The 25,987-nt window shown below is 35.5% G+C and overlaps 1 protein-coding gene across 4 annotated transcripts in view; it reads right to left on the bottom strand.

Moving 5' to 3' along the window:
• The window catches only part of LOC124416430 (protein bicaudal C homolog 1-B), a 43,985-nt gene that overhangs the window by 5,750 nt on the left and 12,248 nt on the right, over positions 1–25,987 (bottom strand). For 3 of the 4 annotated variants that reach the window (XM_046897504.1, XM_046897506.1, XM_046897505.1), the window contains exons 4-11: positions 17,119–17,188; positions 7,114–7,193; positions 2,576–2,791; positions 2,234–2,473; positions 1,680–1,898; positions 1,259–1,562; positions 247–675; positions 54–155 (exon numbers count right to left, since the gene is read on the bottom strand). In XM_046897504.1, the coding sequence (XP_046753460.1) occupies positions 54–155; positions 247–675; positions 1,259–1,562; positions 1,680–1,898; positions 2,234–2,473; positions 2,576–2,791; positions 7,114–7,193; positions 17,119–17,188 (1,660 nt within the window). Of the gene's footprint in view, positions 1–53; positions 156–246; positions 676–1,258; positions 1,563–1,679; positions 1,899–2,233; positions 2,474–2,575; positions 2,792–7,113; positions 7,194–17,118; positions 17,189–17,270; positions 17,313–25,987 lie in introns of those variants that run through there. The other variant, XM_046897507.1, reaches the window with a different exon arrangement.

Raw genomic sequence — 25,987 nt, 5'->3', positions numbered from 1 at the left:
AGTTCGACTAAACTCCGTATCCAAGACACGTCGGAATGTCGAAGTTCATATACCTATATTCGGACTAGTCTCTGGGGGATTAACCGGCGAAGCGTTACGCGGGCTGATTGCTGGACTGGAGAGTGAACTGGCCAAACTGCTAAGCGAGGAACATGCTGAAACAGTTTTTTTACAACGTTTCAGATACCGTCCTAGATCAAAGCCAACCAGGATTAGTGACGTGAGTAAAATTTCGAGTTCACCCACCACTGCCATCCTTGTGATCGACGAGAGATGAATTGTTGAGAGTATGGTAACCGCTAGTGTTCATCGAGGTCCCCAAACTGTTTCCCACACTGTTTCCCATGCTACTTCCAAAGTTGTGAATTCCATGGTTCACCGAATTGGCTGCACTGGTCATGTTATGGTGATGCGGTCCGAGATTGTTGGCTCCCGAGTGCATCAAGTTGTGTTGGGCCAAGAGGTGATTTAGGTTGGGATACGGAAACGATGTGTGGTGATGATGATGGGGTGGCAATGTTGAGAACATCGGGGCGAGCTGTGGAAGTCCCCAATGCGGGGAGAGACCCACGGGGTTGGGAGAATGTGGCAAGGGTGACATCGAGTAGGGACCGTTTCCGGTGTTGATTGTCAACAGGTTGGAGAAGTCCGTTAAAGCACTAATGCTGCTCGAACCTAGAATCAAATTCGATTATGAAGACTGCGAGTAGAGCAGCGTAAGAAAAGTAAGATTTGTGACAAGAAAAACTTCTCTCCATAGTTCGCGAGACTTTTATTGGAAGCTATTATAAATATACCGGAAAAACTAATTAGATAAAGAAGAAAAGCATTTGTTCCGGGTATGATTGGAGTCAGATAACACGCGAGTAAATTATCGCCATCAGGGTAGGCGTGAGTAAAGACTCAAAACTTCAGACTTCGACCTACAGACGTAAAGCCACATTTATAGATCATAAGCTCTGAATCAATGCTTATATCATTAGTAAGTCATTAATTGACTAATCAACTCTCGCGCACGTCAATTCTAACTGACGAACTAAAGTAAATAAGTTGTTTCTGCATCAACAAACAATGACGTAACCCAAAGTCGATAAGTCAGGAATTTGTCAAGCGATGAAAAAAAAAAAAAAAAAAAAAATGATTACTGTTTCTTCCACTCTTTAAATAACAGAGAAAACACGTAGTGAAAATTTTAGCCCTTGCTACGTCAGAATAAAATTTAATATGATTGAAGTGAACGGTCAAAGTACAAACTTACCAGCACCGCCTGGAGCTGCGTTCCCTTGATATACGTTGCTAGCATTTGGGATGTGATAAGTAGCAGGTATTTCCGCATGAATCCTGGGTTCGTTTAGCCCGAGAAGTTGTTTTCTAGCTTCGTATATGTTGCTCGCGTTTCTCTCGATTCCTTTAATGATGACGGAAAGCGTACTCTGCTTTGGTTTGTGACGAACGTTGATGAATACGTCAAGTGATTGCATCAACTGAGAGATATTCTCTGAATCTACAGAGCTCATCGAATCTTCAGGTAAATCGAACATCAAGACTAGAGGTAAAGAACCCTGATGGATAAAAAAAAAAAAAATGTAAAAAATGTAAAAAATAAACCTCGTAATTAGTGTTGGGTTATATTTTGCTGTGGGTATAAAATTTGATCTTTCCGTAAATTCTTTACTCACCACCAGCTGCTGACGGGCAAGATAAACGTTGTGAATTCCACCAGTAATTGTTACGTTGCTCTTTTTCAAACTAGGAATATTAGGATCTCCAGCATCGGGAAACATAATCTGCGTGCCTGTACGTTGCATGATCATCTTTAAGTTACAGCTTTGTTTACCAAGTACGATGGTGTGATGCTGGGGGGATATCTCAACCGACATCTGAACTTGGATTTGATTCTGCAATTGACATTTGGCAAATTTCAACCATTGACCTCATTAAGCCTAAGTGAACCGTGCCTTTGCCGTTAATACGGACAAACAAGTTTTTTATTTTCTTCTTCCGTCACTACAGCTCTACATTTCGCTCGAATGAGCAATGAAAAATCGTTACGTCACGCTGCTTAGACGCCGGGTATGCTGCATGCATGTAAATTGTGTTTGTAATACTAAACGTCCGTGAACTAGTTATACCTAATCTAAAGATTCGACATGGTTTGAGATTACAGTCTAAAGTTCGTCGCGAGTAGTAAAATGATTCGAAAAGCGAGTTACAACTAATGAAATGTACTCACGGCCAAATTTTCGCACATATGACGGATGAGTAAAAGTGTCGCTTCCTTGACCTGAGACACTTCCCACTCGCATCCCTTTACCACAACGAGAGTAGCGTGGAGTTTAGGCCGCGTTCTAAACATCACTTGAACGTTGTATTGTTCCTGAATTTTTATAACGTAGGGCGATGTGGCATCCGGCGCTGCTTGCATGGCTCCCATTATCGGAAGTTCGAAAGAAAATATCAACGGTGTAAGATTCTGAAATGGTATAAAAATGTATGGTTAAACGGATATTTATCTTCAAGTATATAAATTGAAACAGCATCGTCGTGGGCGATTTCCACAATGTATGAAACTCACGCGAACTCTGGCACGTGCCCTTTCCACTCCACTCATTTCCCCGGCGATAGACACCTGGTTACTCTTCTCCTGGGCGTTGCTGCGATTACTATCCGGGAAGTGAATGTGGCAGCCAGTTTCCTCCATGACTCGTTTTATGGTCAGTCCACCCTTGCCGATGATATGAGAGTGATCGGTGTAACTTACGTCTAACTTCATGGTCACACGGTTGCTTTGCTAAAATGAATACGAAAATGCGTGGGAATGAATTTATAATTCAAGTAATCCATCAGTCGCTGGGACAGTTCGGCAAATTTTGTTCTGCACTCATGCCGATGGTAAAATGTGCGGCAATGACGTACGACCTGTACAGTTGGACAAATCGTTAAAACGGTAATCGTTCGGGAAAAGTGACGATGACCTTGAAAGATTGTGTTACGTTGATATTTCACCGAGTTTCGAAACTTTATACAGAGATCAATGACAATGTTTTATATGAAAAAGGTCCGAAGCTGGAGCAGCGAACGTTTCCATGGAATATCGTACTTGATCTATGGCACACGGTAATTTTATTGTAATAGCGATTAGTCGAAGAGAACAAATAACGCGGAAGGTCAATCGTTGAAAAAACGATGACAACAACGGGAAGAATGAAAACAAATGACACGGAGAGGCAAAAAACTAAAAATCAATCATCGTGATGATATCTACATAATAAAGCAAGAGAGTTGCAATATTGATTCATAGACCTTATTGACACAGGCACTGGTAATAAGATGAAACATTATCTGGGACAGTTTCTTTCCACATGAATTTATTGCGCAGTGTGCGAACTTTCACAACTTCGGGGTAAATAATAATCGCAACAGTCGACTTTGACCTGAATAATAGCACCGTTCGCCACATCGTTTGACGTCAAATACGATCAGCCGAAAGATTGTTGACCCTTTATTATTGCAGTTATGTACTTATAACGTATAAATATATATCCAGTTACGCAACGTTTATAGAGTATACGTATATGGTGTGTTTTGATCGTTGGAGCCGATTGCTTAGTCGTGGTTTTGGCCGAAGAGTTATAATAATAAGAATTTTTCAGCAAACACTTAGGATTACAATTTTTACACCTCATGAATATTAAATTGACGATGATAATAATAATTCAAAACGATTCAAACGAGATTTCAACGCTTGAGAAAACTTTGTTCCTATGACGTTGGTATGATTGTTGTTCAACTGTTTTTCAAACGTATAATAAATGACGACGGAGAATCGTTGAGCGGCAGCGACGTGAAAATAGCAAAATATCTTGCTTGTGAAATTGCAAGGTCGTTTAATCTCCTTTACCCCACTCTATCGCCATTAATTGGGTATAAAAATTCTCATCTGCTCGTACGTATAAACGTGCAGAATGGAATGACAAGTGTACGCGGATTACGTAACTCGTTTAATAAGACCGAGTTTACCCGCGAGATAGGGAGGCATTCGAAAAAAAAACGATGAAACAATAGGGGGGAAAAAAATGAAAAAAGCAGTGATAAACGAAAATGGATGAATAGAAGAAAAAAAAAGACAAAAAATTGCTACGTTAAACGATATGCTTTGATAAATTGTAATCACTGTGTTATATATGTATAATGTATATACCTATATGCAATAGCACAGATTTGCTTTTGTAATTTCCTCATGCCTGACGATAACGAATAAATAAGTTTAATCAAAACAACAATTTAGAAGATAAAACCGTCGCCGTTTCAATCAAGAATTATCTTCAGTCGTGTGATATTAACTATTTCATTGATATCGTGTAAAATTGTCGATTCATTTACATCGACAACCATAAGCGCGAGAAAGTTCTGAGTTGAAAAAAAAAAAAAAAAAAAAAAAATAGGAATAAAAGTGGCCGAATGAAAAAAAGACGGTAAAAATGAATAAAAAAATAAAATAGCATAAATTGAAAACTAATCTGTTGGACCCCTTTTATTGAGAAATGAGCAACAGACACGGGTCCGGTTGACAGTGTAATAAATCCTAGGAACGAAAGCATATATATAGACACGCACACATATACTGTATAGATATGTATACCAAACGGAAACGTACAGGAATCTGTGGAATATTTGGAGACGTTACGCGAGGTCCCCTCTATTCCCATTATCGCTGGCTGGCTAGATACGAGTAACTAAGCCTTCTCCATACCACAAGGAAAGGATGACAAGTGTTGGCGAGATGTTACACGACGGCCTCTGACTTGGGCACAGCTTTGCACACGCATAAACACACACACACACACACACACACACACACACACAGAGATATTCTGGCGCCAATGAGTCTGCCGCCCACGTAACACTGGCCGCTTTTCGCAGCCTATAATACCTACTCGAAACAAATATCACGTTCGTTGAATTTATCAGAAAGTATTTAACAATAATGCGCATCATCTGGATGGACAGAAAAATTAGTAAAAAAAGATTATTAATTTACGTTTTTAATCATTATTACGCAACACATATACCCGACAATTTTTCATCATAGACAAACAAATAGAACGATATCAGTTGTGCATACACTGACAACGAACACCGATCGGTACAGTGGATATCAGTAAGACAACTTGACAACTGTGTCAGCAGCGATTTGAAAATTCCAAATATACGCGAAAGACAACTGATAAGCATGTATACTAATCAACAATCTCGTGCTGAGTAGAATTTGGAACAGTTTGTATTTATATAATACATAACTTAGATGCATTTTGATTATTATGTATGTACATTACGTTTACATACATACGTGTACACATGTGCTTATTACATGCAGTGGAAACTTTACGCCGTTCAAGCTGCGATTACGTTACTTTATAATTAGAATTATTGTCTATACATATTCGTTACGCGTGTATGAATATATAATACGGAAGATAACAAAGTATGGATTGAATCGAGCTCCGGCGCAGTGTCTATTGTATTTCGTAACATATATATAATTTCATACATACATACATACACACCTACATACCTACTATTATTGCATCCATCAAATGGCGTGTATTAAATCGGGAACAGAGCCCTGCAGGGATGTTACATGATCACTCTTCTCTCGCATTGAACCATCCAAATTTCACTCACAGTCATGGTATCCAGTAAAACATCCGTAACGAATTCAAACACAATTCCAGAACGTTTCCAAGACATTAAAAGTAAAAAGTAAAATTCAAGGAGAGTTTCCACGAATTTCGACGGTCAAGTAAAATTCAAAATTCGGTACCTCGCGCCAAGTGTCGGTAAAATCCCTCGTCGTATACTCTCCACTTTGCAAATTCACATATCGGCTGGCGAAAACGGTATTAAATTAAAAACGGCGCATGTACGTCGATAGAATACACTCGTCGCGACATCAACTCATTATTGCTGAGAGAAAAAATTCTCTAGAATATTTGACTATCGACCCTCGCGTATGAATGAATGCATTATGTAAATGATAATGATCGACGAGTATTCAAATTATACCTCATAGACCAAACCAACAAGCCGAAAGATCAAATGGCTTTAACCCCCCCCCCCCCCCCCCCCCCGCACGCTAAAAATCTCAGAGACATAAATATACCTTTTACCATATATGTATATATATATATATATGTGTATATGAAAATTATACCTTCCAATAGTCGGTAACATATAAGTGACAGCCTGTAGCTGTTACAGCCATTCGCGTGTATATAAATAAATACACGATTTGTTTTTTTTTTTTTTTTTTTTTGAATTTTGGATGAACGGGATATTGAACTGCTATGGTAATTTTGGGATTTCTATAAATTGGAATAATTTTTATTCTAAAATTCGATCATTACAAGCTCCGTCCATTCGATTGAAAATTTTTCGTCAGAATTTAATGTTTGGAAATTGGGCAACTTTTGCCACGTCGTGTAAACGAGAGCGTAAGACAGCATACATGTATGTAAAAGCGGATAGTCGTTGTGTGTATAAATTCTGAATTTAATGCCTGCGAGTAACTTTCACACGATAGGTATATAAATCTTCCCGTCACTTTGTGATAACTCTTTGAGTGAATGTTATATCTTCACCGTTTGTGAAACGAACTTAAATTAACGTTAAAAAGAAAAAGCTGGACTAGACGGTGGAAGAAACAAATAATTTCAATTCAGTTAAACCAACTGTATAAATTGCTAATGAATCGTCCGTACACGTGATAATTGTCTAGTAACTTGATAATTTTTCATTTCATGATAATATATATCCATCGGTAATAACTATATATATCAGTATTGGTGATATTAATAGATCAAAATTTGAATCCAGTGATTATATCGTTTAGCGGTTAATGAGACGGTTGTAAACGATTCGATTAAACGAATAAGCAGTTTTTTACCCCTCAGCGCAGAGTTTTGCTAGCTAAAAATCGTAAGCCTGCTCAATATACAGACCGTAACAATTTGCGACAAATTCGTGATTTTGCAGTCGATGCAGTTGCGAAATAATTGAAAGGACAATCATAAAGAGTCGAAAATCTGTAACTAAATGCCAGTTTAAACTCACCCGGGTGTCCAGTACTTGCATAATCTTCTCCTTGGCTGCTTTTACGTCATCCTGTCGACCAGCAACCTTTATATGTGGATCTGGAAGAGCGTTAATTTATACATAAGTTGCAAAAATACGTAATAATGTAGTAAGTAAATTGTTTTCTAATTATTTAAAGTTGATTTGGGGGATGAGGCGGTAAAAATTCGTCAACACCCTAAATAAGGGACACCCTAGTATAACTACGGGGTGGGAATTAAAACTCGCTAGATTTCAGGCAAATCGATAAATTTCGATAGTTTATATTTTCCGTACAACGAATCGAGATTAAACGTAATCTAAAAACACACGGCCGAGGGAAAAGGTTCGCAATCTTTCATACGTGATGATAAACGTTAAATTTCAAGGGGAAAAAGGACTATTCTCTATTTTACATGGTTTTTAAAATCGTCCGCTCTCGCTCAATATTTCGTAATAATTATAGATATATTTCAATAATTACATTCGCCCACGTTATGCCTATTCGTACGCACATAGGTACGCCTAGGTACGTATTTTTCTAGGATTTTAAACATCGTATGCTGAACATACATTTAGCAATTTCCTAGGGCATATTTCTGTGGACAAAAACCACCGTGGACAAAACTCTGGAATAAATGGGCTTCGATCATAATACATATATTTAAGGTATTTAAATATATTCATTGTCTGTGAATAATATTTTTCACGTTTGTTCTACAGTGTTGTTATTATTATTATTATTTTCTTGTTTTAGCGTTCGCTTATTCCGGATCGATTAGCACGAGAGGGAAACCAATTGGGCAAATCAGGCCACCGCGGACGGTGGTTAGAAAACTGTGACGATCGGCACTTCTAATATCAAATTTGCTCAGCCGCGTTAAAATATTTCTTTTCTTCTTATCGAGTCATGAATATAGTGCCAATATTAACATATCACCGATATTCGTTAATACGTAATTTATGAATATTATGCTTTATATTTTATCGATAGAACTTTTTACTTGTGATTATTATAATACAGTCCTAAATTTATTTGCATTTTTTAACTATCAACGAAAAAACTAGTTCTGTAGGTGCGTACAAGATGAAAATGAGTTTTGTGACTGTAATCAGAAAATCTGGTAAATTACAATTTTTACAATTTTTCTTCTTTTTTTTTACATTATCACCTCACACTATATTTTCTTGCCTAACTATTGGGATAATTTGACCCTGGTGCAATGGTCGATCGACGTTACTGGTTTATTTAATTGAAGAAACATAGTAAATTAAACGAACAAATTTAATCTCTCGGTATTAAGAAAATTTGGTATCAAAAACTGTAATCACACTAAATAGTTATTCTTGTTGGATATTATTTTGTAAACAATATTCACGCCGCTATATTCTGTAACGATTTACAGTTTACTGAAATTTCCCAGAAACTGTGCCGAACGAAATTTTTCTCAACATTTTACAAGTAGTTTCCCGCAGTCAAGTCATATAAAGGATTCAACATGGTCTGCAAAAAGAGCCGTATAATCTTCTTGGCACGATTTTCGGAATTACCGCGTCATGCGAATTCGATAGATATAATATATTCGCGTGGAAAACTCTGCAGCATCATCGTTTACATAATATACGCGAAATACCAAGCACATCATTCTTCGAATTCGTAAACGAATCTCACATCTGCAATGCAGAGCATTTGGTGATTATCGTCCCGAGGGTTTCGTTACTTGTGCCCAATAACTGAAAGTTGAAAGTGAAAGAGGAAAAAAACCAACGGCTTTAGGCTGGCCATGAGCCAGCTCGAAATTCCCGTTCCCAAACTGCAGGTTCCAAGTTCAGAGAAGAAAACAATTACTGTCCAATTCAAATTTTCAACTACAAGTTTAGATTCGTGATCAACGATTTAAAAGCCCTGAAGTACTATATTACATGAAAATGTGACGATGTTTTTATTTTGCATCACTCTAATGGTTCCACCTTTAAAAATTTTCGAAGTCTGACCTTGGATTCGTCATCGGTGACCCAAAAAACCTTCGCCTACTAATTTCCACCATAGTCCAAATATTTTTAGATTCTTCTTCCGCCATATTGGATGCGCCATTTTGGATTTGGGAAATCTAATCTCAGTTTCGTGATGAGCCACCTAAACTAGCCTTCGAGTATTAACTTTCATAAAAACCAAAATATTTTTAGTATTTTTTCAAGCCCAAGGTATAATTTTTATTTTATTCTTTGGAATTTTGTTATTCAAATAATTGAAAAAGTACCGAACCGATCAGAGCTAAAATCTAATCAGTTCTAAGTTTGGAAAAGCCGCGTGGATTGAGATGAAAATCGTTGAAAAAAATTTATCACAAACATACATACATACTCACATATAATAATAGATATACAAACACACAGACGTCCATCCGAAAATGGTCGGAGGTGAGTTTTCAGTTTCGGAGTGATTACAGTAACTTCCTTTTTTCTCTGAAATCGTAGAAACGGGAAGTTAAGAAGCTTTATAGGTAAACCTGTGCTTATGGATTTTGTGAAATAAATCTACTCGTAAATTTCAGTGAAACGGAATCTATTCGTACTGCTGTGTTAACATTTGTCGAATATTATGTAGCAGTTTATAAAGTATAACGATCCGCATGTTTATACCGGAGAGAAGAGAATTTTATTAGCTTAACTGGATCATTATTGATTCAAACTAGGTATATAAATTTATAACGTAAACATACTACATATATCAGCTGAAATCGGCCATTAAATTAGTATTTTTTAGGTCACGTAACAATCAATTACAATGGCAATGACTTGAGTCGAGTCAATAGAATGTCGGCTACGTGTCATTGCGTGACAATCGAATTATTCCATCGAACTGTATAATATGCTGCACATCGATTACGATTATATTTTTAAACTATCCACACGAGGATGAAATTGATACGAATTTTGATACTAAATGCGATACCGGCAGTTGTTTGACTGATTGGAACGAGATTGTGTGATGACGATATAATTTCTATCGACGGTTGGACGTCGTAATATTCCATATAAATATAATATAAACCTGTGAATCTGTAAATTCAAATCGGTACATAGAATAGAAGCCGATCACTGAATATTATCGATCCTTGCTTCTTCAAAACTATTCCACAGTATATTTATATAAGTCCGTAATGCTAATCGATTATGCCTTAAATACTGCAGATATGGAAAACTCTAAAGCTGATGTAAATTAAGACAATTAATATTAGGGATTGAATTTTTTTTTTTCTTATTAAAAGTGAATGCAGCGGAATTGATAAGAATAATTTATTCCAAGTTCAAATTTCCGATAAGTGGGTAAAAAAAAACTCTCTAATAAATCTCTCAACGGTATATATTTTGTATCTAAATCAATATCATATAATGTTTAACTGTAAAATCGGATCGATTACACCGGTCAGCACGAATTTTGAGTCTGGGTTCTAGATGTAAAATTTTGATCTTTTCCATGCAACTAATAAAAGAAAAAATAGTTTTATTAGACAAAGTCTGCTTTTGTAGAAACCAGAACGTTATTTCGGATTTTAAGAAAAATTATCTATTTTCTCATACATATATAGAAAATAAAAATTAAACAAACTGCAGTATCCCATTTAAATGACTTTGATTGAAAAAAAAATTACACATTCGTTGCAGGAAATATGAAGAATGAATAAATTTAAATTTATGAAAAAATAATTTGAAAAAAAGAAGAAAGAAAAGCTTGTAGCGGATTTTAAAAACTCAACTTCCAATAAACTCATATATAACACGCAACCTCTGTATTAATATTTTATTATTTGTATTGATTATTTTCTAAAATTCTATTATGATTCAAGCCTTAATTCTTATTCGGCAGCATCGCTAAAACGGTAATATATATATGTCGGAGAAAAGGCCAGAAATCACTCGCAAACTTTGTGTTTTTCGTGTTGGGCGCATATTGAGCCATTAAAAGAACATTTTATCAACTCTGAACTCAGAACAAAACGATATTAAATAATTCAAATATTGATCGTGACAAAATACGTCAACTCTCTTTGACGTTCCGCCAAGGATTCCTTTTCTTTCTTCTTCTTTTATTAAACAAATTCTTCAACAAAACAAATGACGAAAAGCAACGACAACTTTGTTCTTTATCATCGACATATATATATGTATTGGTACGCGATGTAAAATCGATCTTAAACCACGATTACGAATCATATATCATTTCTCTAATGTACCCTTAACTTATACAGCAATTTTATTTCTAACCTGTCAATGAAATTATCTTTCGCGTCACGTATCTTAAAATATTCCGTTATAAGATGCTAAATTTGCGAAGAGAAAGTTGCGTTACTGTACCGTGTATAATGGATACATAAATAATTATTATTCAACGATTATTGCCGACGAAAATAGTTATGCGTATCAGAACGTCATTTGCTCCACATATTAATGATGCGATAAAAAAAATTAGAAATATAGTCAGCGTGTACATAAATTATAATAATACCAGCGTGACAACAAACGATGATAATTTGTTCGATAAACTTATAGACTGACGTTCAATATGTACTATAATTATACGTAAGGTATATGTATTATTATATACATAAAAGTTTATCGCTATATTCGCGGCTAGGAACTTTATATTACACGCATTATTACGGTCCACGGTTGTTGTACTTGATAATTATCGTGATCGCCGCATTCATTGCGTATTACATACGGTATTATTTCTATATTAAAGACGATAGCTCCGTGGTTTTACGCGAGTATACAATAATAAGCGCTAGATTGAGAAATAATACGTTGCATGGTGTGAAAATTCGAATCGTCGTGAGACATGTTATTCGAAATAAAGCGTATCAGGCGAGTATAATACGTGTAGGTATTATCATTATAAATGGTAAGAAAGTATAAATATATAAGCCAATGCCGAGGAAGTGAAGCGGGCGAATTATATTACACGTCAAAAATCACCAAACGACATCAAATAACTTTTGAAAGAGTAAATTTATCTTAAAACGACAACAGACCTTTTTTGTAGAGCGTTCAATTTCCTATAAAAACGTGTCACTGAATTTTCTTTACGACGCTTCGTTAGCTAATTAGCTATTTACAAAAATCAAAAGCATCAAAAAGCATTTTTCCCCTGTTATTCTTATGGAAATTGAAAATTCGCGATGCGCGACATCTGAATAATAATATTAAAAGTTTTGATTTTTACAGCCATTTTTTCTCACCTTCCTGAATGTATTTCAGAGTGTATTTTGAGAGAAAAAAAAAGTAGTCGACGTTTTTTAATCAGCCTAATATACTTATATATACGTATACCTGTAACGTGGCAGGTCGTCGTCCCGCATCGCGGCATCGAGAGTGCCATGCAACAGAGCGATGACCCATAAAACGGGATAAGTCGTGGTGCAAGCAGTGCACGAGTGCATGTCCCATATCGAGGCTGTTGACATTCTACGTTTCAACGATCTTACTGCAGAGGTGCGATCAGCGCGAGGAAGAAAAATAAACGAGGTGTAAAATAGTTCAACACACACAAGATTACAATACTACCTACCTACTATCAGGATCTTGGTCGCGAGGAAAAAATTTTATCTTTTATTTCACGAGGGAGGAAAAATTTAAGTAGTTACATATGATTTCATTCTACTAAATTCCAACAAATTTTTTTTTTTCCTCCCATTATGTACACATATTATACGTACATTTTACCGAAGTATATTATAAAAGTTACAGGGCTGATAAGTAATTTTCTCTGTGTGTGTGTGTGTTTGTTGTGTGTCTGTAACTGTAAAAACAAGAAAAATAAAAAGATTTATTCAGGAGGACTGATAATTGACGCTCGTGCAGAAGAGTAGTAGATAAACGTTACGCATATACATATTTATAATCTTTTATTGTACACAAATACATATTGCATTTATTGTACATTGATTTTTTTTTTTAGATCGTAATAAACATGTTTATTATAGTTACTCGTGTAACACCGGTTGCGTATATTTTTGTAACTATTAGGAATCAATCGCGAATTTTGCAAAATCTCATTTTCTTTTCTTTTTTTTTCTTTTTTTCTTTATACAAGCTTGTAATCGTATGACACAATAAGTTTGAGTATAACGAATAAGGTTAAATTTATAAACGGTTGAATAAAGATCATATAAATTTCAGAGTGCGACAATATTTTCATTCAATATTTTAGTTCGTATAAAAGCCATACCGTATACCTGTCTAAACTTATAACGTGAAGTATATATAATACAGTAATAACAAATTACACAATTCCCGCAAAATATTTATATTTTACCAAACACGATATCTTCTCCGGATGGTATGAAAAAAAGAAGTAATTATTATTACTGGATGAGGAATACAGAGGAGGAGAAAAAACGAAGACGAAGACAAGGAAAAGAAAGAAATTCTGCTGCTGTGACACGCTGTAATACGTGTCATGAGACAAACACTCATAGTTGCGTGTATACATGTATACTCATATACGTGTACACCGTGTTGTATTTATCGAGAATTCCTGCTTTCAAACTGCACTTGCACCAGCAGAAATACCGAGGAATAATTATTTTCCCTTCCAAATAATAAACAAGTGGTTGAACGACGAAACATTATCAGCTGGAAATGAATGAAATATCCGCGTAGCATTCTCATTTGTCCTTATGCATATACATATATGAGTAATCGATATTCGTTAATCGTCTTTTAAATATATTATATAACACAACTTATTTGCAGCATTATGTACGATAAATGGAATGAAAGTCGATAGAATTTTCTTCAAGAGCATACCGATCAATGTAATAATATTTCGTCCTTTCGAGGCATGTTGAAGAATGGTTGCAGAGAATAGAAGGACTGCTGTAAAAGCTGTAAAGCGACTGAAACCACTGCCCCAAATACCAAACGAATTATCTATTTCAAGAGTCAGAAACGCTGAGAGTTTCGATAATGTTGTACGCGAAAGTTAACACCCGCCTCGAATAGAATAGCTGGTTTGAGCATTTAAACTCTTGCGTATATAGGTAGGTACGTAACACATATATAGATATACGTGTGTACCAATGTATCCACACAACACCTTGGCCTATATTATATTATATGTTTGTATATACGCGGTATTGGTGTAAACGATTTACAAGTACACGTATGTATATATTGTTTGTCAAAAGTACGAAATATTATTTCTCTCGGACAGAACAATATATAATAATATTAAGACTTGATACTTTGAAAATAATGAAATGTTTTCAAACAAGTATTTCATCAAGTGGCGGTAAGTTAGTGCAAGTAACTTTGTGTAGTTTGGCCATTATATGTATGTACATACATACGTCGGTCGAATAATGGATTTTTCGAAATCGACACACAGCTGATATTTTGCAAGTGGTATCAGGTCTACAAGTTGTACGTTAAGTGGGAAGGAAAGATATTATCGTTTTCGGGAAACGAGCTTCGACGTAAAAGATACACTCATGTAATTGTTATTTCAGCGAATGTAGGCATATTATTGTTCAACAAGCGTAACTGCTAGCCGTCAGGGAAGTTTGGATTGATTGTGAGTGAAAAATAGCGATAACGATCACTGCTCGATACGCGGGGAATCGAAAAGATCCAACTGTTGATATGAAAATGTTGAGTTGCCCTCGAGAAGAGGGAAAAAATCCTATTCGTAATGCACAAAAAGAAAAATACAACGAATAACGGTTAATTTGCCCGTTCTTACAACACCGGTCAACACGAATTTTCATACTGCGTTCTAGATGTAAAATTTTGATTTATTTAGAAAGATGAAGTTTTTTTTTTTTTTTTTTCTGCTGTTGGGGTGTGTAGTCATCCAATAAGTTAATGGCAACGTACTTTTAGAAACAAGACAGTTTTTCGTTAAGTACTTATCAGATTGTTATTTCTGTGAGCTGCGAAGATCTCATTTCGAATAGGAAAATAGAAAATACTAGTGATATAAAGAAAAGTTTCGATATCGGTGTGTCATTTCAAATTACTTGAGAAATTATTAAAAATCTAGTAGATTCGTGCGGTTTTATTCTCCAACGAGTGAATTTATTTAGAAAACAATTTTCTACCAATAATGACTAAAACACGTTCTTTTCATCGTGTTAGCATCGTTGTATATTTGATTTGACAAAATCGCCCCAATATTGTAAATTCGAAAAAAAATTTATTTTATGGAAAATAGTCTTTTGAATAAAATGATTCATCGTAGAGTATAATCGAACGAATCTATATCAGATTTCAAACGATTTCAAAGCGATAAGCAGCAAGTATCGACATCTCATCTTTCGATTATAACATCAGTATTTCGTATTTTTATATTTTAATGCGATCCTCGTAGTTTGCGAATATAAAGATTTGACAATTTCTCGATATACGACTATTTCGTGATAAAGTTAAAAAAAAGTATGAATTTTTGGCCAACCTGCAACTTCCTAAATTCACGAATATCTCAATTTAAGGGATCGGTTGTTTGTACCTTCCTCGAAGCCCGAGCCAACTTTGCCAAATTCCGTTATCAGACTCAAGACTGCCGCCAACTTCTTCGCATATCGCTCGTCTGCTGTCCCGAAGAAGACCGGCGAGATTCTACGAGATGAAGAATCTCGCTTTAAGAAACCGTTCCACATGGTCAGGTCGGATAATTATCCCGGAAGACCGCGAAGCGAGAGGTCAAAGAGAGAGGAAAGAGCCTCATATATACACTTGTATCGCTGTATATATATGTATATATATATATATATATATATATAGTGAAAATCAGGAGCTAAATTGGCGATAAATGAAGGACATAGAACGCAAGATAATTCGGGCCATTGCCTCTTATGGCGATGGATGATAATAGAATCATCTCTACCAAAGCTACACGTGTCACGTATAAAATTTCCACTCTATCTCGAATGCATATTATCGTAAGCAGTAAGTTGTGCGTGTGTTTGCACAGAAGACCTCGGACAGCTGGTGCGGCCTCAGTGCTCAGGGAATAGTCCCGGTGTCTCTGATTGTGAGCAAAGCGGAAGGCACGACGCGAGTCACCGAAAAGTTTCCACAAACCTCTTCCTTTCTCCCCTTCCGCTGGTATTCTTTCAAGCTGGTGCGGTTGCATCGGTAGAATAACTCGGTGTAAGTAGCGGTCTAACTGTGGTAAGATTGTCCCTGACGCAACGCTCTTTTATACTTTTCTACGCAGACGTATGGCCGTACCACGATAATCAGGCGTAATGCACCGACGATTCATTTCCGGCGCGCAAGACGAATTTTCAGTCTTTGTAAATTTTTTCCCAAGGCTCAAAGTATAACAAAACTATTCCTGCCGTCGTTTTTTCTCCATTCGAACAATTTCCGACAACTTTTCATCGATGGGAATAATCGTAGAGACGAAAAAACATTCGAAGCGTGTCTACGACGGCCATCTTGATGTTGTATACCAGCGTTTCGTATAATGCGAAGTAATTCTTCTTCTTATTATTATTATTATTTTCCTTATATTCAGAAGTTTGGCTAATGATTCAGCGGACTTGTGCTAGTTCAGGCAAAACGTACGTGGTTCAAAATAATTGTCGAATTTTCGAATTTTCGGGATTCGGTTGAAAGAAATAAAAGAAACAGAGAAAAAAAAAATTTTTTACAATCACGATCAACAGAAGGGGTTAGTCTAATTTCGTGTACAAGTTACACCGATTGAGGAATGGAAATTTCCCTGGTTGACGCTGTCCACCAACGCGTGCGATTCTACAAATTCAACGACTTGATTGGCGTGGGTTTTTACAGCGTTGATACTAGGTATGTACGTCGAGTAGGAATTTCCCCAAAGGAAATTGCGCAACTTTTTTGATTTATACACGCCTAAACAGCGCACAAAAAGTTCGTAGGTACAGATAACTCAATCTTGTAGACAATTATCACGTAAATCGATGACTTGTAGTTAATACAAGTATAACAATGACTAATCGCAAAAAGAGAAACACTCACCTTTCTTTGACTTGGCACCAATCTTCAGTCGCGAAGGCCATGTAATGAACGTATTCGTTTCTTCCATTACCTGGAAAAAAAAGTTACGAAAATCATGAAAACCTGGTAGATACGCTGATTCCTATACTACGTAGCATTATAACGATCATTACCACGGTCATTGTCAGAAATCGATGAAATTTTTGTCAAATTTTTCTCCCTCGGTGCGGAGCTTGATTGATCAATTCCGTGGGTCTCCGGCGTAGGAGTTAAGAGTAAATTTTTACAATAGTTAAAATTACACAACGATAAATTAATCCTCTCGATATTGCGGATGAGGTTGGTAAGAAATTCAGCCTTTCAACAGCCAACTTTTTCAACTTGGCTATTCAAAAATTGGCCAACACTAATTATCCTGAGCGTCAAAAGCCGCTGATGTCACTTTAGAAAGCACAACGACGTAGTATTAATTATTTTTCGCAATCAAAACGTACAGAGCTGACTCTGACACGATTTGTGTTACTCGCGAAACAGTCACGCGAAAGTAACAAAGAATTTCAATTACACGAGTCTAAAAATGAAGTACACTTTTCTCAACACCTCTGCAGAATAAATTAACAACTTGCACACACAAAATCTTTCCAAACTTGTAGAACCTTGCGCACTGCATCGCCGATCATAAACGAACACGCAACATTTCCATAAATGTGGTAATAAAGAAGAAGAAGAAAAAAAAACAAACAACCGACAAAAAGAAACAATTCAACAAAAAAACCGCACCATTCAAGAAAAAAAATTATAATTTCCTCCCCCACGAGCGTAATTCGAACCACACACTTAAGTATAATAGAACACACAACGCGTACTATTCGAACCTTTGTCAGCCTGCTTCACCCGAACAGCTGCACACTCGTAAGGTATACTACACCTATAATGTACCAGCTATAACAGGTCACACAATTTGTTCACTTATACTCAAAGGCGATAAATATATGTAACGAACTTTGTATACAGATTGAATTAGCAAAAACGTGCAATTGCATCTAGGCAACGAAGAGGCAGCGAAGCGGGTAGAGCTGACAACTCGCCTCGAGCACTTCGGACACGACTGACTAATATACTCAAGATAATGTAACGGGTTGAGAGAGTTTCTCCGAGGCTCCGTGTTCCCCACCAACTATACTTATTTTATACGTACTCAGCTGAGCCCCCCCGCCTGACCCTCTCTCTCCCTCTCTCTCCCTCTCTCTCCCTCTCTCTCGCCCTCTTCCTTTTAACCGGGTCGTCCGAAGGAGGAACGTCGTGCACTCTGGTGCACTGCAGGTACAAATGGTACAATATAGTCCTCCGTAGGGGATCAAGATGTCATTTTTAAGTACTATGACATAGAATCATGAAAAAATGGGTAAATTGAGTAGCGTTTATATTTACGGTTATTGTGTATTCATATATTTATATGCAATTTGAAATTTTGTATATTTGTTTTACGAATACAACGATTTTATGGATACGTTGAGTAGGAATGGTTCGTCGTAAAATTAACAAAATTATCGATATTTGGCCAACCGATTTCTGTAAGTTTCCTCACATGACGTTTCAATTCCTCGCACTGATACTGAACGAATCTAGAAAGTCAATACGGAAAACTTTTCTCTACGGTTATTGCATACAGACGTGTAATCGGATATCAAACATATTTCAGTTAATTCTATAAGAATTCGAGGATTATGACACTTCGCGAAATTAAGGATACATCGAAAAGATGGTAGTAAAAATTTGTAGTTTTTTGCCAATCTTACCTGCTATAACAGAGAATAAAATTTCTAATTATTGTTACGCGCGTTGACATCTGATTTTATTCCCCTTAAGCTAGCGAGGAAAAATTGTCCAATAATAATTGCATGATGAGAACAGTAGCTGGAAATGAAATTACCCGGAATCGATACACGAAATAAGGTAGCGAACGGATCTATGCAGCTCGCACGTGTGTCCGATAAATGTGAACATTAGGATGGTCGTTAAATAGAAGATCATGTTGGATGGTCATAAATCGGCTCCTAATGTAGAAAAAATGACTCTCTAATTTTCTTCAGATTTTTATTCTCAGCCCTTAGTATCCCTTTAATATAATTTTTCTGAATCTTCGTTAAATTTCGATTCGTCGTTATTTTCAATTGTATAGGAAAAAGATGTGTGAGGAATTCCATTCTAGTGCTCTAGAAATTACAAAAAAAATTCTATCAAGGAGGTTCAGGGCTCGAAATAAAAATCTGAAAAAATTAGAGACTTATTTTTTTATATTTAAACCCAACCTACGACCATCCAACACTGAAATCACAAAAAAAAAATATATATATTTAACGACTACCCTAGAGTACATATGTGGATCCTTAAGATTGCAGAAAGATATTCAAACCAATTTAGTCACCTGCGAGGATTTCACCCCTCATGGATCAATATCGAATTACAGTGTAATGGTGGCCACTAAAACAGTCAATAAAATTCCCTGACTTTCCCTGACCAAATTGAAATTCTTTCGATTAACTGATTGATGAAGCTATGAATTGATCGGTATTTAAAAATATTGTGACAATATATTTAATAATGACGTAAAAGTGATTTATATACACACCAGCTTAAGCACGGAAACATTTTTCTAAAATTATTTTGTTGCACAAAAGTTAAAATCGAACATTTCCTAACGTATTTAGCGAAAATTTTAATACAATATTCAGATCCATATACAAACGTACTTGTTACGCAGATAGAATATCTTTTATAGAGACTATATAAGACATCCTTTCCACACATGCTAACCCCTGTATTTCGTCCACTCTATTAATAAAATCTCTATGGATGCCCAGCGCTATTCGAAGAAAGCAATGCTTCTTTTACGGAATTTAAAAAAAATGTCTCCGGTATGAAAGGTAAAATTTTTAACATTCGACTTTTCTGAATTTTGATTTTTCGTATAAGAAGCTTAGTTTTTTTCCGTGACCGGTCGAAAGATTCCACGAATCTTACCTTGTGTCCAGACCTTCCCTGACGAGTCCCCACCACGCGGGTGTAAAAGCCGAACGTAATCTTCCAGGAAGTTTGCAAACTTGTGTGCATAACTGCAAAGGAGACACATGCACGAATTGCCACGCTGTATCTCACTCCGATAATCTACTAGCTATATCTGCGAAGTACCTGTTTTACAAAATAACGAAACACCTGCGCGGTCAAAGCCAGAGAATAATTTGACCAATAACCTGACCGGACTGGCAGGACGATAACAGCAGGAGCTGATAAGGCGTTTGATAGAGACTCTGTTGGTTTAGAAATGTTGACACGATGAACGGTAAGTATTTTGGATAAAAGGAAAACGCGGCGCAGTTCAGCGATAACGACAATCTTCCTGCACAAGTCATGGCGAACCAACGACTCGTTGAAAATAAAGGTCCACACCATGGAATGAGAAAAGTACAGACATGTTTTCTAGCTAGAAAGAATTTGTTGATTTTACCAAATATGTCAATCAAATATAGCGAAAGAAATGTTTTTTGTCTTTAAAGAAATGTCATTTAATTCAACGAAAAATTTACTGATCGAAATGCTGACTTGGCTCTGAAAAATGAAGAAATTTGGCAGATTTTCCAGCCGTTTTTGTCTGTCGCTTATAATTAGTATAAGTACCGCTTGTCGAATATTCACACCTTATCGGTCACTCTATTTTTCAAGATAATATATCACCCGCGAAATCCACGCGTTCAGGAATTATAAAATCATCAATTAAAATCGTTACAAAGTGACAGCAGCCGTGCAAAATTTGATAAGATTCAGGCGCGTTGTAATAAACGCTCACAGCGAATGATATAATTAAATTCATACGTCAACGGCTTAAAAACGTACCTGACCTAATCTATACGGAATTTACGTATAGTAAGATACATATAGGGGATTCCACGCCAACTCGACCAGTGTCAAGCCCCGACCATTTCAAAATCATTTCATGTTTTTCTCTAACATTCTACTCGGTAAAAAACGCGACCTGAATTTTTTTTTTTTTTTTTTGTTATTTCTTTTATTAAACCGTTTATTTTTTTTATAAATATTTGAAGTCGATTGCGAATGCCCATTTTTTTAAATCTGAAAAAACTTCTCGAAAGTCAAGTGAATGACACAAATCAATTTTTTTTCTATTTTTCTTATCGCCTAATTCGTAATTTTTGAATTTTTGAAAACTCAAAATTAACACAGGATCAAATCGTAAGCGTCGAATAAGAGTCAATTTAGTGACTCACTCACTACATTTCAATCGAGTTAGTAAAAATAATTTTGGGATTAAAAATGTAAAAATTCCGAATTAGGTGATAAGAAAAATAGAAAACAAATTGATTTGTGTCATTCACTTGACTTTCGAGAATTTTTTTAGATTTTTATAAATGGGCATTGGCGTGGAATACCCAATATAATATGCAACGTTATCCGGTTAAACAGCGGATAAGAAAGGTTCCGTCTAGTTTGTGGGATTTTTTCGGTTTCTCGCCATTCATTTCTCACGTTGCAGGTACAGAATACAGTTTTCACTCACGGGTAATAAATCAGTGACATTATTCGGCTAGTTGCGATCGTGTATAAAAGAAATCGGAACAAAAGTAGCTGTCGTTGTAAATAAATGTGTGTATAATCGTACAGGCCGAAATTTCTTTATTCTCAAGTATAATAATGACAAAACCCGCGAGAAGGTTTTGTTCTTAATATGCGTATACATATATATATACAATTATACATACACCGTCAGCGTTGTACGGCACGTTTCTAAATGCAGGAATCTGACGCAACAGGCAAGTGCGTAAAAAAATTTAAATAGAAAATACATTCTGATCGAAAGCTTTGCAAATAGCGTTTATTGTTGATCGACTATCGGGCCGTATCCATATCGATATCAATGAACATGCCACGGTGTATTAAAAGTTGCGTTAAATTTCTGCAAATTAATTTCGAATAGACGTGGAATGAAACAAAGAAGTAAGAAATTGACGAAGAATAAATACGAAAAGGAAATAAGACAAAGAATCTTTAGAATTCTTTAAACTGAATAAAATAATCGTTTTAAAAATTGTTTTTAATTATTTCACCCAGTAAGAATCACGTTTCAGACCAAATTAGGTTATACGTGCAGCAGTCAAGTGAATCGAAAAGTGACGGATACAAAGAAACGACGGTTCAAAGTTCCGAATGATAAGACGAAATTCCTACACATAAGTACTCTCGATTCTCCCATTTGAAATTTTCCATTTTACACACAACAAAATTACTGACTACTCAATTTAAATTCACTTAAGAAGAGTACGTGCGTCGAGACTTTCCATGCCACTGTGCATTACCAAAGGTCATGTATTTTTGCGATATGATATGGCGTTGCGGAATTTTTACAACGCAGGCAAAGACCAGGCCGAAAGTTCAACAAGCAGTTTCAAGATAAATACATAAGTCAAAATTGCTATTCGGTCAAGTGGTAAATATCAATTATCTATGTGTTTTTATTCGCAAATTAGTCACGTTACTGACACAATCTGCAAGTAGCTAAAAAGCTCTAAAAAGAAAATCAGAGCGATTGTACTGCATTCTTAACAGAATAAAATATTACCTGTATAACATATAAATAGACATAATGTGTATATACCCAAAGCAAAGGCAGAACAAACGTTGTACCAGGGAGAAGAGGGTACGTATATTACAAGAAGGTATATATATATATATATGTATGACAGCTCGTGAGGTTCTTTTTAAAAATATCGTTCCAAATACAAGTCGCGTGGGCGGTCGTACCGACGATTGACGATCCGAATGTGGAAAATTACTCTAAAAATAAAAAGAAGGGAAGAATCGCTGGAAAGAAAATATGAAAAGAAATTCATTTTTTTCAACAAGGAAGAAAAAACCTCGTATTGCGGACGCATCAGCATTTGCTGTATTGCAATTGCAATAATATTTACTGTTATTGCAAGTATTCCCATAACACGGATCTTCCAGCGTAAAGAAAGAAACTCGAACTCGTGCCATTTTATAAAATTCATGTATACATATATATCATTATACATATTAGGGCGGTCCTTGTTTGGGGGTCGGAGAAATTTTCATTCAGACGCTCCCCAGATCTGTTCGAAATTATGTAAAAAAATCTGTTCAAAGTTTTAAGCCTCTATACGTAAACTGGAACACGTGCCGCTAAGCTCCGAAAGTTTTAAATGTGAGATACAATTAATTTTTATAACTAGTTATTTCGTTTGGTATGACTATGGTATAACTTAAGGGACAGATTTGAAACGTGGTAGAGTTGTTGCTTATAACGATAGGAAAAAACCCTGGAAATTTCAAAATTTTACAATTGTTGTTCCCGTATATAAATAAGCTTAATGGTAATTAATAAATATAGTCACAATGAACCCACATCGTGTATAATCAACTTGTGTAATATTAGTCCGTTCGAGAAGAGGGAAAAAAAACTTAAATAAAAAAGAAAGTAAAAACACAGGAAATCACTACTTTTACTTTTTTGCATTCTTTTGAAGTTTTGAAGAATATTGTTGAAATTTTTTTTTTAATACCCACACCAATCAAAATATCAATTTACGCCGTAAAGATCACACTTGTAATATTAAGTGTAATATTAAGTCTCCAGTTGATGTTTGAGAAGTGTAACTGACGATTTTTTTTATTCTTCGTTAAATTTCATAAAATACCCAGTTGTAATTTGCTATGAACTCTTAATCCAAGAAAACATCATAATATTACGTAACGGATTGAGATTTTTGGGATGAACATAAGTTTCAGGAAAAAAATAATAATTCAAGTGCTACAGCATGTTTCATACATTAATGAAAAAAAAGTTAAAAATAAAGTGGAAAAATTAAATAAGAAAGATCGTCCACATAGCGTAGAACACTCTTTTTTCTTTCAAACAGAACAAACTTTTAAAGGGGATGCCACTTAGTGATTAGGCTATAAAAAAAAATAGATGGGGGGGGGGGTGTGTTTTGTGTAATTTACTGGATTTTTGAGAATTTTATGAAATTTTAAAAAATGGGCATTATCAATCGACTTCAAATACCTATTTACAAAAAAAAAATAAACGGTTTAATAATAAAAAAATTGAAAAAAGAAATTCAGGTCGCGTTTTTTACCGAGTAGAATATTAGAGAAACAAAAACATGAAATGATTTTGAGTTAATCAGGGTTTAACACTGGTCGAGTCGGCGTGGAATACCCCGTATGCATTCTTTAGTCTCATGAACCGTGATTGATACATTGCAGTTGTAGATATACAGAGCTATTGTACAACCTGATCTGAGTGTATTATATAACAAGCATCTGGGGAAAAACACGTCAACGTATACAACTACACATCACACATACGGTATGTATACATTTATAGTATAGTATGATAGAGCCTGCACGCGTTGCCAGGCATCGTCTTTTGCGCGCGGAAAATTTGACGGAAACTTACCAAGGTACACGCATATGTTCATTGCGTACATACATATATATATATATATATATATTGTAAATATAAATGTACTACGTTATTTCTCGCAACATGATGAATCATCTATTCATATACAAAGTGCATCTGTATAGGTATTAGCAACTCCGTTATCTGTTTTTTTTTTGTTTTTTTTCGCAAAATCAATCAGTTTTGGTTAACCCGACGTTACACCACAGCATGAATATCGCCAATTTGTGAATATATGTATATATGTATGCAATATTATAATACCGATAGACATATTAAAACAGAAAGTGAAAATAGTGAATACCGTTGTTTTATTACGATTCATGTTAGCTTGCAAAACTATTATACTTGTATATAGGCATGTCTAATCTGTGCATATACTTTTTACGAAATCTACCGCCTCGCGTAACAGCAGGCTAGAAAATGAAGTTCGGCAGTGTTTGTTTCCATATCTGCCGGATATGCAAATATTGCCGATATTTGGCAGGGATAGGTTAGAGGTACGTATTACACCTTAAAACAGCTGCTGACACCGATTGACTATTTGCGAGGTAATTGATATTCGTTTATGTGTGACGATCAAATAATGCAATTGTGTGGAAAAACAGCCAAGTTCAAGTATAATAGAAAATCTAATATCCTTCGTACATTGTCGAGAGTTATACGAGATAAGGTTTGTTCCCTTTAATATAAGATAGATAATAAAGTTACATATGTATGTATGATATACTTAAGATCTAGAAACGATTAGTTATTCGAACGCAAATATTGAATCTGATTTGACCAACCTGTATAGATAATACAGCGATAAGTGTTTTAATTTTGTCACTCATTCATTCATTCGTTAATTTTTATTTTTCATTCTACTGCAAATAGTGACAAATGTCAATCGGCGAAAAGTAGATGGCCAATAATGCTTCCGAATTCAAAATGATAAATAAGCGTTTGATCCTGCGGAAAACTGGTCGAATCACGTGCCGCGTTGTCACGTTATCTCGTGACGTGACGTTTGGTTTTATAAAATTACAATTATTCGCTATATACATATAGATATGTTAATATGGTAAACGTACTATGATAATTATACCAATGTAAATATATATAATTAGGTACGTAAAGATATCGCAAGTCCGTTAGATTTTTTCCCCGTACGTTTACAACACAATTATTATCCTATCACCAAAGACTTATTCCTCTTTTTTTTTATTCTCTTATCTATTTCAACATTCGATAAGGAATGGGTCTCCCTACGAAGGAAAAGAGAATCAATAAAAACAAATACATGCCAAAAATAATAAAGAGGTTAAATCGTAAAGTTTTTCATCCACAATATTTTCAATTCGAATTTTGACAAGAAAACGTGATCGGAGATTCATGCCATTATCTGTA

This window comes from Diprion similis, chromosome 2 (assembly GCF_021155765.1).
Source record: "Diprion similis isolate iyDipSimi1 chromosome 2, iyDipSimi1.1, whole genome shotgun sequence".
NCBI lineage: Eukaryota > Metazoa > Arthropoda > Insecta > Hymenoptera > Diprionidae > Diprion > Diprion similis.
Note: the sequence above shows the minus strand (reverse complement) of the source record. Positions and strands in the feature narration are given on the sequence as shown.